Source organism: Nuphar pumila, chromosome 14 (assembly GCF_984573655.1).
Source record: "Nuphar pumila chromosome 14, dmNupPumi1.hap1.1, whole genome shotgun sequence".
In the NCBI taxonomy this organism is placed as follows: Eukaryota; Viridiplantae; Streptophyta; class Magnoliopsida; order Nymphaeales; family Nymphaeaceae; genus Nuphar; species Nuphar pumila.
The window spans coordinates 20,674,638-20,690,750 of record NC_143262.1 but is presented as its reverse complement, the minus strand read 5'-3'; the positions used below and the strand labels follow the sequence as shown (position 1 = coordinate 20,690,750).

The 16,113-nt window shown below is 37.6% G+C and overlaps 1 protein-coding gene across 1 annotated transcript in view; it reads left to right on the top strand.

Moving 5' to 3' along the window:
* Positions 1–1,284: 1,284 nt before the first annotated feature.
* LOC149816587 (uncharacterized) overlaps positions 1,285–16,113 on the top strand; it is an 81,462-nt gene continuing 66,633 nt past the window's right edge. The window contains exon 1 of the mRNA XM_089986932.1: positions 1,285–1,493. Within this exon, the coding sequence (XP_089843058.1) occupies positions 1,285–1,493 (209 nt within the window). The remainder of the gene's footprint in view (positions 1,494–16,113) is intronic.

The window sequence follows — 16,113 nt, the reverse complement described above, 5'->3', positions numbered from 1 at the left end:
ATTTCACATTTGTTCCTGTCTTCAACCCCCCTTAGAGGGTGACCACAGACACACAGCCATGAAAACATTTCTCTCCTTTTTTTTTTAACATAACAAGAAAGAACTCCTCTCACAGGTAACTTGCAGAGATCGATGAGTTACCTCTACGTTTTCACGCTCAGTTATCCTGTAGATTGAAACAAGTGGAACAAAGCAACAACAAAGAAATGCATAACAGAGAAACAGCATGCAGGACTGTAAAATATACAAATGGGTACTAGCAAAATAAATCGGTATGACAAATCATAAAGGGAGAATAACATAAACAGGGGTTTCAATAGCAGTAAATGATCAATACAAAATCGATTACCAAATTCGGATGTGAATAAGAAATAAACATTCTAAGAGGAACACCTAAACATATATTCCATACCATGGAACCAAAGCAAATCACCAAGAGAATGGAGACAAACACAAAAGAGATACCAAGATGGTGAATGGATATCAGCGATGTTTCCTCATGGAGGCACGAATGAGTTTTCAAGGGGTTAACATTACTTGAATGAAAACGTGAAATAAACTGCAAAAAGAGAAGAAGAAAAAAAGTGTTGGGATGATGGACTCATCCCTATTGCTATTGCATGTCTGTAGATCAATTTTGCTATGAGCAAAAATCGGTGCTACAGGGATGCCTAAAAAAAAGAAGAGAATAAGATGAGACAACACCAACGAGGATCAGAAAAGATGAAGCACAATAAAAGCGAAGTAGCAGTTTTTTTTTTTTTGAGGAAGGTTCAAAAGGAAAAAGGCACAGTTATTCACCTGCAATTCTTCTTGATGGAAGGTCGACCTGCGATGGCTTGAAGGGAGAAAATCGACCGTTCGATATTCTGAGATGGGGAGCTCCTGCCTTGGGATGTTATTCTTCAACTTTTGCCAGGAGATGTTTTGGAGAGAATGCCACCGATAGAGGGGTTTTCCTCCTTCCTTGATGGGTTTTCGCGGTTGCGGTGTTGATAATGAATAAGAAGAACTCGAGGCAGTGAAAAGAGAATGGTATGTCGGCCCCTTGATGATGAGAGCCGGGATGGAGATGAAAGGGGAAAAGTGGACGATTCTCAAAGCTCTGATGAAGATCGATGCTAAAGGTTCTTTTCTTGCCTTTTTTTTTCTTCCTCCTCCTCCTTTTCTCTGCGTCACTCTTTTTATAGGGGAAAACGATGGTTCGAGAAGGAGCCTCCTTCGGTTGCAGATCGATGGCTGAGGTGAAAAGGTTGTGCGCCGTTGGCAATCGAAGGTGGAGAAATGGAGTGTGCCAGGCCGTTGGCGATCGAGGGTTTATGGTGGATCGATCGGGGGAAGAAGAAGATCGGAGGGTGGAGGCCATGGATGCTTCCAGAGGGAGGAACGCACATGGAGGCATGCGATTTTGTTGATGATGGACGAAGGAGAAGGGCGATAGAGGCAATCGGAGGGTTGATGGAGGGTTTTGGAGAGGGAGAAGAGCACATGGGGTCGGTCATGAGAGGGTTCCAGCGATAGAAGTAGAAAACCCAAAAGACGATGGAGAGAGCCTTCGTAACCCTAATGCGATTTTTTTTTCGCAAAAAAAAAATCCTCTCATTTTCCTAAAATTTCAAAAGGCCAGCTCTTTTTCAAAGGCTTTTGCAAAAACTGTCCTTCTTCTTTTCGCTTTTTTTTTGTTATTTTCTTGACATTTTCTATATTTTTTTGATATTTTTGGAATAAAATCCTAAAACTTACGAGAAAACAAGGATTTAAAACTAATTTTTTGTATTTTTGAGAAATATTTACAAAAAGGGTTTTTAAGGCTGTCTTGGGAAAAATTCTTCAGGAAATGGGTCTGGACCCAAGTTTCAAGAAAATATTCGAGCTTTAAACCTCGAATTGAGAAACACAACTCGATGGATCCAAACGGATACCAGACGAACTGTTTTGAGCCTTTTCAGAAAGTTATGTTGGAATTTTTGGGAATTTTGATTTAAAAAAAAACTGGATAACGAAGCTCAGATTTAGATTTTTATCTGGATCCCGATCCGAAATTGAGTCAGATATGTAAAATAAAAAAAATTAAAAAAAATGGAATTTAGATTAAGAAGTGACTCAATTGCCCAAAAAATGGGTGCAAAGGGCAAAAAGGGGATATTTACAACATTTTGAAAAAATTGGGGTGTTCACAGTGACCGACCAGCTTGAGGGCTTGATCCTCATGTGAATCAAGAGAGAACAAGGAGAGAAAGAGAGAGAAGGGAATTTCTATTTCAATAATTTGCATGCCTTACTAGGGGATCCCAAGCCTCTATTTATAGCTTTTGGCCTAGGTTAGAGTTCAATTCCAATCCAAAAATAAAAGCTAACCCAACACCCTCTAATGACCAAAATAGAGTCCTAATTGACAACTAGAACTAAACTAGGGAAGGGATTTTAGGGCCATTTCCTAATAGGACTCATACTAGACCTAATTACCAAAATAATATAACTGCCACACAATTAAAATAAAGACAAGATGAATTTTTAAAGACAGTCTTCCTCATGGGGCACATCCACAACAGCTGGAGGCTCGCCATGGAATAGTTTGAAGTAGGATACATGAAAGACAAGATAAATTTTTACCTCTTTGAGGAGAGCCACATGATAGGCTAACTTTCCTACCCGTTCCTTCACCTTGCACGATCCATAGTATTTTGGCAGTAGTTTATGATAGTCTTGGACCAAGAGAGTCTTTTGACTCCTAGGCCTCCGCTTTAGCCACACTCAATCTCCTTCCTTAAATGCCCAATCGAAATGACCCTTGTTGTTGATTTACTTTATGCATTGCTAGGCTTTATGATATTCTAACTCAATATGGTGAGAATCTCATATCACATCTTTAAATCATAGTCGACTTCAGGAGATGCAACACTCTCATCATCGTATGTTGCCATTGACGGGGGAGGAAACTCATATAATGCCATGAACAAGGTCATCTCTATGAAAGAGTGATGACTAGTGTTAAGGGCAGACTCCTCCCATGGCAGAAAGTGGTCACTTGTTTGGGTGTCTCCTACAAACTAGCGAAGGTAAATCTCTACCGCTTTGTTTATGATTTTTGTCTGCCTATCCATTTGAGGGTGGTGTGGTTCAGTTTTGTCCCACTTAGTTCAAAGTAGGTGAACCAAAACTAGCTCAAAAGGATCGAATCTCGATTACTCACTATGCTTCTGAGCATCTTGTGGAGTTTTACCATATGACTCACGAATTGATTTTCTACCATCTGAGCGGTATACTTGCATGGAAATCTGATAAAGTGAGTGTATTTTGAAAACATATCCACCACTGTAAATATGACCTCCTTACATTCACGTGAGGGCAAGACCTCCATGAAGTCTATTGATATATTTTGTCACCCTCGCTCGGGAATCAGAAAAGGCCGCAACAACCCCGACAGTTTTATCGTCTTGTACTTGTTGTCCTGACAGACTACACATTGTCATACATATTCTCGAATACAACCATTCATGCCTGACCAATGTGTTATGCACCTCGTATCAAGGATCCTGAATCACATCGCTCTCTAGTGGCAAATAGATTTGTCATTTGTATAACATGGCCTACCTCTAACTGTGTGATTATGGTGACTATCCGGGTTCTTACCCAACTTATACACCATTTTTTGGATTTCACTATGGTCTGTTTGGGCACTACATGCCTTACTCCATACATTACATTCAGTTGTGGTAAGTGTATGCAAATTTGGTGTGTTTTCAAATTGCAGAATAGGGCATCGACTGCATTATTCTTCAAGCCTTTCTTGTATTGGATCTTAAAGTCATAACCCATCTATGTTAGCTGATGATAGTAATCCGCTGCTCTAATAGGTATTTAAGGCTTTAATGATCTGTCTGCATGTTGAACTTACACCCAAGAAGGTAAGGGTGCTACTTTTCCACCACTAGAACCGTTGCAAGCATTTTTTTATCATAAGTAGACAAGGTACGACTCTGGTTGGGCAAGGCTTTGCTTATAAATATAATGAGACATCTGTCTTGTGAGAGGACAACATAAAATCACTGCCACACGCATTTGTCTTCCCCACAAAGACCTTAGAGAAATCCGGCAAGGCAAGAATTGGAGCTTGGCACGTAGCTTTCTTCAACCTCTCAAATGCATAAGTGGCCTTGTCGGTCCATACATAACTGTCTTTCTTCGAGAGGAAGGTAAGGGGATGGGCAATATAGTCATAATATTTTATAAATCTTCTGTAATACTCAGTCAACCCTACGAATCCCTATAATGCCCTCACAGTATGTGGCTTAGGCCACTCAAGCAAAACATCAATTTTGTCCAGATCGTCTTAGATGCCTTGGTAGGAGACTATATAGCCAAGATAGCCCACTTGGGCTTATTCAAAGAGATACTTGGACATCTTAGCACTCAAGTGGTGCTCCCACAAGGTCCTTAACATAATCACACATACTATAAATGTGAATCTCAAGAACAATTGTACATGAATATGTCATCGAAGAAAACAAGCACAAACTTCTAAAGTATAGTTTTGAAAATGCTATTCATTATGACTTGGAAGGTTGCGGGTGCATTGGTCAACCCAAAGAGCATGACCAAAAACTCATATAGACCCTCATGAGTCCTAAATGTCATCTTGTACATATCATAATAGGCCATGCACACTTGATGATACCCCGAACTAAGATCAAGCTTTGTAAAGAATGCGCTACCATGCAATTCATCAAGTAGTTCCTCAATGACTGGGATTAAAACTTGTCTTTCACTGTTGTCTTTCAAGGTCTGGTAATCTACACAAACTTCCACATGACACCTTCATCTCACACTCAGGCGGATGATCCCTTGGCTCATCATCTCTCCCATGAGTTTTCTGATCTTGTATTTTTGGGAGTGATCATACAAATAGGGCCTTATGTAAACGGGTCTCATGACCACCTTTAAGGGTATTCTATGGTTTTGGGTCCTTTTAGGAGGTAGATCATGTGGCTCATCAAACAGATCAAAAAATTTATTCAGTAATTTAGCCATACCAGGGAGATCGTCCATGAGGATCGGGGCATTTTTTGGCTCTACCACTTGAGATGAGCAAATAGGCACATTGGGCGCCACTCTACTTCCTTTGCTATTGGAGGTATGATAGCAACGACTTTAGTTTCTCATCCATCCTTGCAAAAAGACATCTCCATAGAGAATAAATCCCAGACTACTTTTTCAAAAGTTTGCAGCCAATGCATCTTAAGGACCATGTCCACAACATGCATAGGTAGGACGTATAAATCCACAATAAATTTAGCTTTTGGGAGCTGTAAACCAATATCGGGACAGACCTCCAAACACTTTAGGTTTGTTTTGTTTTCAACCATCACATCAAAAGTGAGGTGTTCTTTGAATTTGTACCTGATTTTTTGAACAACACTCTCATGAATAAAATTGTGAGTGTTTCAAGTGTCGATGAGTACATTTACCTCATGTGTGCTTAGGTGGCCATGTATCCACATGGAGTTGGGAATGGAGATTCTCGAGAGTGCATGTAGGAGATTTCATGGCATGACTCCTCTTGACTTTCTTCATCATTCAACGAGTGATAGTCTGAGAGTTCTTCCTCGGATTCATATTCTATCACTTGAAAGATGTGGTAACACTTGCATGTTTGACCCTTGAACCACTTATTATTGCAAATAAAGCAGAAACCCTTATTAATTTGTTTCTTGTGTTATGCACGTTGATTGACTCCACCTTAGGGGTGGATGTTGCCCCCTTGAATGGACCGGGCTTGGATTGGCCACCCGAGTGTCAATAGGTTGGTTTGGCCTTTGCATCGCTTGGAGTCACCTTTGTTTCTCATTATTAAGCTTGTCTACCTTGTAGGCCTTTCTAGGACTTCTCACAATTGTTGTAAGAACCTCAATGCGTAGGTCCTCACGTAGCCCATCGACATACAACCCAAGCAAGGTTTCTTCATCCACTTGAGGCAGGAGTGTACAAAGGTTCTTGAACTCTATTTGAAATTTTTCCAAGCTGCCTTGTTGCTTAAGATTCTTAAGCTCTATATGGTAGTTAACAAGCACTGTGGGCCTAAATCTTTTCATGATGCACTCTATGAAGTCATTCCACATTAGCTTCCCATGTACAGTGTCTAACCACTCGTACCATTGAAGAACTCTACCTTCTAGGGGGCAACCACTTCAACAACTCGTGCCTCATGTGACACGTTATGATAAATAAAGAAGTGCTTGAGTTTGAATACCCAATCACACATATTCTTATTGAAAAAAAGAGGAATATCAAAATGAGATTTTTTCCTATCCCTTGTTCATATTCGAGTGATAACTCCTTAAGGATTGAGCCATTCGGGTCTGTAAACAACCCAAATTTTTACCCTCATTCAATGTTTACATTTCGTATGTCATTACATATCACTGCATGCATTCGATATGTCATTTCATGGCATTGCACATCATTTCATCTCATTATCGAGATCCAGAACTTCTGTTTTCAAAATATTGAATCCAGATTCGAGCTTTTAAAACTTTCTTTCAAAGTCAATTTCAAAACCTGGGTTTTGAATCAGCATTTTGCCATTTGTCAACCCTCCAAGATCTTATATTCTAAGTGTTTTCTCAAAAAATAATCTGGATTTGTTTGAAACTCAATTTCAATTTATTTCAATTCTCAGATGAGACCCATTCAGGTGGTGTCTCTTCTGGATTCTTTTATTTATCAAAAATCTCAAAAATTTTAGAGTCCTAGTAGGATCAGGACTCTGTATTTTCATCTTTCTGAAGCTTTTTAAAACTCCATTCGTATTTTAAACCAGTTGTGGTCATATCCTTTCCCATTTTCATCATTTTGTCTAAGATTTCAGAATCCCAGTCCAATCAGGACTCTTTTTTCATGGTCCTAGTTGGATCAGAACTCTACCTTTTACTACCCCTTTTTACCTATTTTTGAGAAAACCTATCAAAATCCTTTTTTTTTGCCAAAATCTTAGAGTCCCAGTCGAATTAGAACCCTTTCTCGGAGTCCTAATCGAATCAGGACTCTATCCCGATTTCGTCTGTTACTTTTGTTCTTCACTTGTTTTTAAAATCTTTTCATCTGATCTTCAAAATTTTCCATTTTAGCCAAAACTTTAGAGTTTTAGTCGGATTAGGACTCTTCCTCAGAGTTGCAGTCGGATCAAGACTCTATCTTTTATCATTATTCTTACATGTTTTTAATCAAATCTTTTAAAATCTTTCAAAGTCTTTCAAAGAGAAGTAAAAAACTCAGAGTTTTAGTTGAACCAAGACTCTATTTGAAGAGTCCTAGTTGGATCAAAACTCTGACCCTGATTTCAATTTTGAGAGAATCCTTCAAAAATCCTTTTATTTATCCTTTCAGGAATCAAAATTGTTATACCTTTATCATGGAATTTCAAAATTCTGAGGTTTTATTCCAGAGTCCTGATCGAATTAGGACTCTATTCCAAATTCCTGATCGAATCAGGACTCTATCCAAAGTTTATTTTCTTACTTCATTTTCACTGGTTTTCAAAAGCTTTGTTTAAATCTCAACATTTGTTTATCAGAAAACCAAAAAGTTTCAGTGTTCTAATCAAATTAGGACTCTTCTTCAGAGTCCTAGTTAGATCAGGACTCTGAACTGAACTTCAATTCTATCTTGTTTTCACTTGTTTTTCAAAATTCTCTCATTTTGTTTTCTCAAAAAATCCAAAATTCTGAGAGTCCTAGTCCAATCTGGACTCTGTCCTCAGAGTTCCAATTGGATCAGAACTCTGTTTGATTTCAATACTTGTTATTTTCACTATTTTCACAAGTTCTTTCATCTGTTTTTCAGAAAATACAAAAAAAAATCTAGAGTTTTAATCCGATCAGGACTCTGTCCCAGAGTCCTAATCCAGTCAGGAGTCTGTTCTGAAGTTTGTTTTTACTTCTATTTTCATTCATTTCCATTTGTTTTTCAAAAATTAGGTCATTTTGCAGAGTCCTGGTTGATTCAGGACTCTATTTCAGAGTTTCGGTTGAGTTAGGACTCTAACCCTCACTGCATTTTTTAACTTGTTTTTATCAATTCTGATAAAATCTTTCAAAATCCTCTTTATTTGGCTTTTAAAATCTAAAATCTCAGAGTCCTAATTGGTTCAGGACTCTGGTCCAGAGTTTTAGTTCGCTTAAAACTCTATTTTCAAAAACTTTGAATTTCATTTATTGATTTTAACCTCTTTTCAAAGCTATTTTCAGTCTTTATTTCAAATTTTCAAAACCCTGATGTGGGGCCCACTTAGTTGGTGCCATATCTAGAGGAGTTATGACCCAATCAGGACTCTGTGTCCTTTCAAAACTTTCAATCTCAAAGTCTACTTTTGAATATCTTTTGAAAAATCTCTCAATTTTAAGTTTTAAAATCGTTTTTGAAAACTCAAGTGGGGCACACTCTGGGTGGTGCCACGTTTGATAAAGTCAGGGTTAGACTAGGGTTAGTCGGTATCCTAGTTAGATTAGAGGTTTAGATGAGTCAAAACCCATTTTGAAAACCCATTTTATTTAAACCTTTAACCATTTATTTTTAGAGTTTTAAATTAAAAAGCTTTAAAAACCCAAATGTGGGCCCACACTAGGTGGCGCCACATTTGGAGGTTTTCTAAGTTAATTAGGAGTTTGGTTGGAGTCTAACTAGGTTAGCTTAGAGTCCATTTAAGGTCCAATCCAATTAATAAAAATCACCCCCCCCCCTTTAGAGTCCATTTTTTTTAAAACTCTCAAATTAAAACCTAAAAAAAATCTCTATTTAAAGAGAGCCCAAGGGGGGTCGACCCCCACTCTTCCCCTTGGTGAATCTTGGAGCTTCTCTTTTGTATGAAGCCCTTCCTCCTTCCTCCATTACAGCTGCAACCTCAAGGTAAGGTTTTCATAATTTTTTTAAAACTTTATTTAATATTTTTCCATGTTTTAACATAGATTTCACCATGGGCTCCCCATTCTTTCATGGTTTAAACCATGGAATCACCATGAAGAACCTCAAAATCGGTCCAAGAAGATGATCTAACTTTGTTCAATGCTGTATTTTGAGATTCTAATCTATTAGAATTGTTTACATTGTCGTTTTCCAAATTTTTAACCAAGAAAACATGAGATTTATCCGTTAAATGGATTAAATCCATGATTTCAAAGGTAAAAAATAATTCCAGCCATGGATTCACTCTTTTATTTTTATTTTTTAGCATATTAATGTTTATTACATGTGTTCCAGTATTAAAATCAATTTGGTTTTACTGTTTAGATATTTTTATGATCTTTTATTGATTAAATCATGTTTTTTTAGTGTTTCTTAGATTTTTGTATGTTTTAATCTTAGATCCATAGAGAGCATGCTAGTTTGTATTGAAATCTTCATTAAAAATTTCTGATTTTTTTATATGTCGTTCACGGACATGTCAGTGAGGTTTTGTAAAAAAATCAGAGGTTTTGGGATTCGAAAACTTTGTTGGAAAAATACAAATTCAAATCGCAAATTTTGTTGATTAAATCGTTATCCAAATTCAAATATAACTTGTAGATGTGATATTTCTCTCATCTAATATTCGATTTGAGATATGTAAAATGCAGTGGCTTTGTGTTAATGTAAGATATTTACTGTAAAATTTTAATAGTTTTTTATCACTGTTTGATATTTTTGCTCTGTCAGAAAGTCAGATACACTTTTTAAAATGCGTTATGATTTGTTAAAACCCTAATTCAATTTGTGTTGATCATAGATCCTTAACTGTATATTCAATTTATGATCTGTAAAAAGGGAAGTTGATTATTTATCTGTTTGTTATTCACTGCTAAAATCTTAGAAATTTTTTATGAAATCTACTATTTTTCCTTGTATTTTCAACTGGAAGTACCTGTTTTAATCAATTTTATGTTAGTTAAATTTAAGTCCAGATTGCCATATTGATATCTCCCTAACCAAAGATAATTTTTCTGATCTGTAAAAAGAAGATTATTTGCTTTTATGTCTATTTTGTCTCTATTAAATTTGTAGGAATTTTCATGGTCAATTGATCCCTGATTCGGGTCTGACACTGAAACTGGTACATGACCGTGGGTAAAAATAGCATATTTTAGGGTTTTAATGCAATTTGTGAATTGGAATAATGACAAAAATATATTTTTATGATTCCAATCTAATTTTAGGGTGAGAATAAGTGCAGGTACCGATTTTTAAGAATTTTGGACCTCATTTGAAGCTTGAATGGATTAAATTGCAAAACAGGGTGCCCGTAGGATCTCGAAACACTGTCAAAATCATGATTTTTATGATATTTTTGAATTTTTGTGTATAAGTTCATGTTTTTAGGGTTTGTTTATGTTTAGAATCATATTAGGATGCTTCATGCTCAATTTTATGTTCATTTGAATCTTTTTTAAACCCTAAACCCAAAGTTTTTACCAAAATATTTTTTGAAAACCCTGGTTTCAATGCCATATTCTTGCTATCGGGGGCATTTTGGTCATTTGACATCAATTTCAAAATTACAAACTTTGGTTTTCACATTTTTAATCATATCATATCATCTTTGGCTTAATTTATCCTCATTTGAGTTTCAAAAGTTATATTTTATAAAATATCTTTCTGAAAAACCCTGGTTTCAAGGACATAGTCTTGCTATCAGGGGTATTTTGGTCATTTTGACCCCAATTTCGAATTTTCAAATCTCATTTTCATTATTTCTTCTGCTTTATTTCATATTTCATTATTTTTATCTTAGGAAATCATGGAAAAAGGCTTATATTTAGTAAAATCTAGCAACTTCCAGATATTGCTGGATAAATCTAGAAAAGCCGACATATCTTCACTAACAAGTTCTCCAGTTTTGCAGAGATATTGAAGACTTTGCTTTCCTTTAATTTCCTTTATTTAAATTTAATTAGTGATTTCAATTAAATGTAAACTTTGGAATAAGAATTTCAATTTTTGCTTAGATTAGGATTTGCATTGCATATAGTTTAAACTTTGATATATAACTGTTATGTATGCCAATTCATGTATATTTTTACAAACTCACCATGGTCGACACGAATGGCATGTGCACAAGCTCTTAGGAAGTTGACAAACTCGGTGGAATTCGTATTCATGGCCATAGTCAGAATACGAATGAGACCCAGATTTGTGATCTTCGTATTAGCCACATTCAGCCTACACTCTTAGGCTAATTTCAAAATGCACTGTATTTCTCAAAATACAAAAGGATTTTCTCAATTCTTCAAAACAATGTCTTTCAAATCTATATTCATTCATTCAATTTACAAATCTCAATTCCAATTCAGAGAAATCGATTTTCTCAAAAATTTCTAAGTCTTACCCAGAAATCATTTTTCTCAAAATTCTGAGTTTTCAAAGAACATTTCAAGTATTTCTCAAGTTCAAACTCATGATTTTCCAAATCCTAACATCTTCAATTCCAAAGTTCAAAATTCAAACTTTTCTCAGAATTATCCAAGTTTTCCCAGAATCGATTTTCACAAAACCTCAGGATTTCTTCATAAATCGATTTTCATTTTCTCGAAAATACTCTTTCACCATGATTGACGATTTTCAAAGTGTTATATTTTCCAAGAATTTTCCAAGTATTTCAAATATTCAAAGCAAACATCATGTTTTCAAATCTGCATTTTTGAAAAATCCATAGCACATGCTTGATTCTTTGTGCATTTAGGAAATAAAACACGATTTAGACAAGTTGAGCAAAGCTAAGCACACTTTTGATCATTGGTTCAATTAGCCCTGGTAAAGGCGCCAGAAACGGTTGAACCTCGTACCGACAGGCGTGTCCCATTCTTCATAATTATCCTGCATTTTAAAACGAAGGTGAGTTATTTTCAAAATCTTTTTCAAAGGTCAGTTTGACTTGCAAAAGTAAAATTTTGCGATGATAACAGGTTTGGCGACCGTGATGGGACCTGTCTTCACCTGATCAATTGTGTGCTTGACTTAGTTCAAATTGTCAAAATTGTGTTCCATGGAATGTCAGCTTTTACTTTTTGATATCATGTGAACCTAGGAGCCTAGACTTGAACCCAGTTGACATGGATTGCATGTAGACTAGGCATGGTTTGGTAGGACCATATTTAGGAAAATCATTCATGCTCACATAGACTTAGGTCTAATATAACCCTCCTCAATCTAGGAATTGTATGAAAACAATGTTTGCTTCTTCAAATATTTCAAAATTCTATCTTTTTAGGACTTAGAGCCCTCTGTTTGCCTGCATGTGCTCATATTTTCAAAAACCACCCCATCTATGTCCACCCGGTCTTCATGTTGCTAGGCTTTCTTCTAGAACCATAGTTCAGGACAAAGCCTCACAACTAGGCACTTATTTGGGCCAACGCCCCCCTGCCACGTACCAAGGGCCATAGTTCAACATATATCGGTAGACGCTCAAGGATGTTGGAAAACATGAACCTAGAACCGGAGAAATTGATTTTATGCCATGTACATCGGGCCTTGGCTCGAGTATATCGGCATAGCATGATTGGACACAGATGATTTGAGCCTAGAGTTAGGATTAAGGTCCTACAACTATTTCAAAACCTGTGCATCTAGAGTCAGCTTTTAGAGAATGCTATATGTGCATAATTGTTTGTGCTGGATGTGATGTATTTATTTTTCACCTTATTTTGTCATATTTTTCCAAATTTTCCAAAAATATTGGATGATTTTTCAAGTATCTCATTTTCCAATTTATGAAACCCTTCTTTGTATTTTCTCAAAACCCTGGACGATTTTTCCAAATTATCCACTTTTCCTTCAAAACTCCAGGTGATTTTCTATCCTTCGTTCTTCTGGATCTCAAATTTTCAGCTTCATTTTGATCCTCCCTGCATCTTTTTCAAAATCCTTATATTTTCCCAAGTCTTATCCCAATTTTCCAGGTTCTTCAGTCTGATGGCATACAGTCAACTTGATTCGGTCTTTCCTAAGGGTCACATCTCCTACAAGGTGTGACAAAGTATTCCTGAACATCGAACTCTCAACACCGGATCCTTCATTCCCTGGTGATATTATTCATGGTTCAAGAACTTCTCTCGTATGTTTTCGGACCATCTGAGCAATTGTGGGTTAGAACTGACATCCGCAGTGGGAAAGCAAACAGTCAACGACAATTTAATTCATGCACTAGCAGAGCGGTGGAATCCGTGCACTTGTACTTTCTGGTTCCCATGGGAAGAAATGACTTTGTTGATGGACGAATTCTCAGAGATTATGGGATTGCCTGAGCCAGCTGGTCAGCCTGGAGATCCATTGGAGAAACAATTTTTTATCAATGTCAAGGGTTTAGATCTCTAAGACGCTTTAGTTCGCATGACAAGACGCAAGTCTTGGCCATTAATCGAGGAGAATGAAAATGAATATGTGAACCTGCTCAAAATCTATAGATAGTATGAGGCATTTTTGGAAGTCAGTTCTTTATCTCGAATAGCTCAGGAGAGAATCTGGCATATGATGGTCTTATGTACAGTAGGATTGACTTTCTTTCCAGACGGACAAAACCGCATGGATATTAGGATAGTTTAGCTCTTGTGAAGGTGGGGAAGTCGACCGACCAGTCGCCTCTCCATAGCCAAGGCCACACTCGCTTTCCTGTACCGAGGGTTGACCCGTTTCACGCTCGAAGAATCAATTCTAGTCGAAGGGTGCATCTATGCCTTGCAGTCCTGGTTCCTCCGGCATGTGCCAACCAGAGCCAGTTCATTTAGATATAATGGTGAAAAGCTCCTTCCAGTTACACGATATTGGTTCTTGATCGACAATCTCCAAGAGGAAGAGGTCGCGTGGGACTACTTTGATCGTCAGGAATCACCTTTCAGATATACTTATGCACACAGCAAGCAGTTTAGGCTACTTGGCCCATTCTTCTGCACATATTACCATCCAAAGCGTTGTGTCAGGCAGTTTTCTCAGAGGCAGAAACGTGTAGAAGCTCGCCTACTTTCAGGGATCATGCCAGAGTTCGATCTCACATCAGCACGGTGGTCTGGAGCATACCATTCCGCGAGATATAACTGAGATTCTTTTGTCAATCTTACTTTTTTTCCGGGTCCTCGAGTGTCCAATGATTATCAGAAGTGGTGGAAAATTATTTGTCCCCCTCCTTTATGTCAAGTTTATTATTAAATCATGTTTCCTTCAATAAAATTCCTTTCATTTTCATGCTATCATGGTTTGACGAACTCGCCTTGGTAACAAGGCGCACCTTTAGTTGTTTATTTTATAAAGAATAGCAGCGCAATTGTCGTGACACCAGCGATGACTCAGTCCCTAGTAATGAGACATCTTTCAATTTGTCTACCAGATATTTAGCAAATGTTTACTATTCAAAACCATTTTCAGCAGCTAACCCTCAGTTTTGCCCTACAGAGAACACTTGCATTCTTACATGGTTCAAACAAGATCCGGAAGGAAAACCACGCCAGTCGAGCTTATCAGTTCCCTATTGGCTTCAGTATAAGAAATGACCTCTTCACAATCCGTCAGAAATGGAAGTCAGCAAACTAATGATGACATCGACCCACAAATGTATTCGTTGTTTCAGAAAATGCTAAGCAAGTTATTATATGAAGAAATACGGGCCAGCTCAGGAAAAACCCACAATAAGAAAAAGATCAAAGGCCGAACAGTGAAGAAGAATGTGAAGATCACCAAAAAGCAGAGTTGTCATGAAGAAACCTCTGATGAGGCAAAATCAACAGGAGATACTGATGAGGAATATGAAACCCAGCAGGCATTTAGAACATCAACTCAAGGGCAGGGGTCGGCTTATAAATCCAGAAGTCAGTCTGTTGATGACCCTACTCAGTCACAACTCCGAGACATGATGAAGATGGTCAAGGATGTGCAGGCTCGTGACAAGGGCAAAAGGGTCTTTACAAGTGAAGATTTCTATGATGGATTGGATGGGGATGATGATCTCGACAATCTTCCCAAGAAATTTATCAAGATTGATGGTTCGGGTGACCCAAAGGCACACCTCGCCCTATTCTTCGCAGAATGTTCCAGGTTCAGGAGGAATAACCGAGCCTTATTTCTTTGTTTCGCTCGCAGTCTGGAGGGTATTGCAGCAAAATGGTACTCGGAGCACATTAACCCTATAGAGCTGAAAGAGTTTGACAAAGTGGTCAATTTATTTATTGAGCACTTTTTATTCAATGTTGAGGTAGTCCTGACCCTCAGCCACCTCTGGAGTCTGGAACAGAAGGAAAATGAGAAAGCCAGGGATTTTATTCATAGGTGGAGATCCGCTTGTAACAAGATGTGTGATCCGATATCAGAGAGACATGCACTATCTCTGATCCTGAGCAACTTCTCACAACCCCTAAAGGGACTGATTTCCACCTCTCCATCAAAGACTTTCATAGAACTGACAGAATGAGCTGAATGACTTGAGTTGAGTATGGAAAATGGATCTTATGAAGGCTTCATGTTTACCAAGAACAGCAGTCAGCAAGAATCAAAGAAGAAAACCTATTTCACTTACTCTGCCAATAATAGTAGAAATCAGAATAAAGGAAATGTGAAAGACCCCAGTTATGGGTCAGAAGGGTCAAACCCCAACAAAAATGATCAGAAAGGCAAATCGATCCCTTAGTATGATAGACAACCACAACAGACTCTTGAGCAAGGGTCAAAACATCAAGAAAAGCCAAAGCGTAAAGGGTGGAGTTATAATCGCAAGTTTACCCCCTTGGATCAGTCTCTCGAAACAGTGTTAGAATATATGCTCGGCAGTGACATGATTAAGCTTTCAAGGGTAGCTGATCCGCTAGTGGTCATGAGAAAAATGAAAGAGAAATTCTATAAATTCCACCGAATAGTGGGACACGATACCGAGAACTGCTTTGTTCTAAAGAATATTATTCAGGATTATATTGACAAAAACCTGTTGGTAGAAGGTGTCGAAGAGGAGAAAATGAGAATACTAAATCAGCCTTTCTTTCAGCATTCAACCGCAATGATATCTGATCATCCTTTCCAGCCTCAAGATCACACCCAACCATGTCCTAGCAGTGATATAAACATTCAACATCGGGTTTTAGTGTTACATAAGGCCCAGTCCCA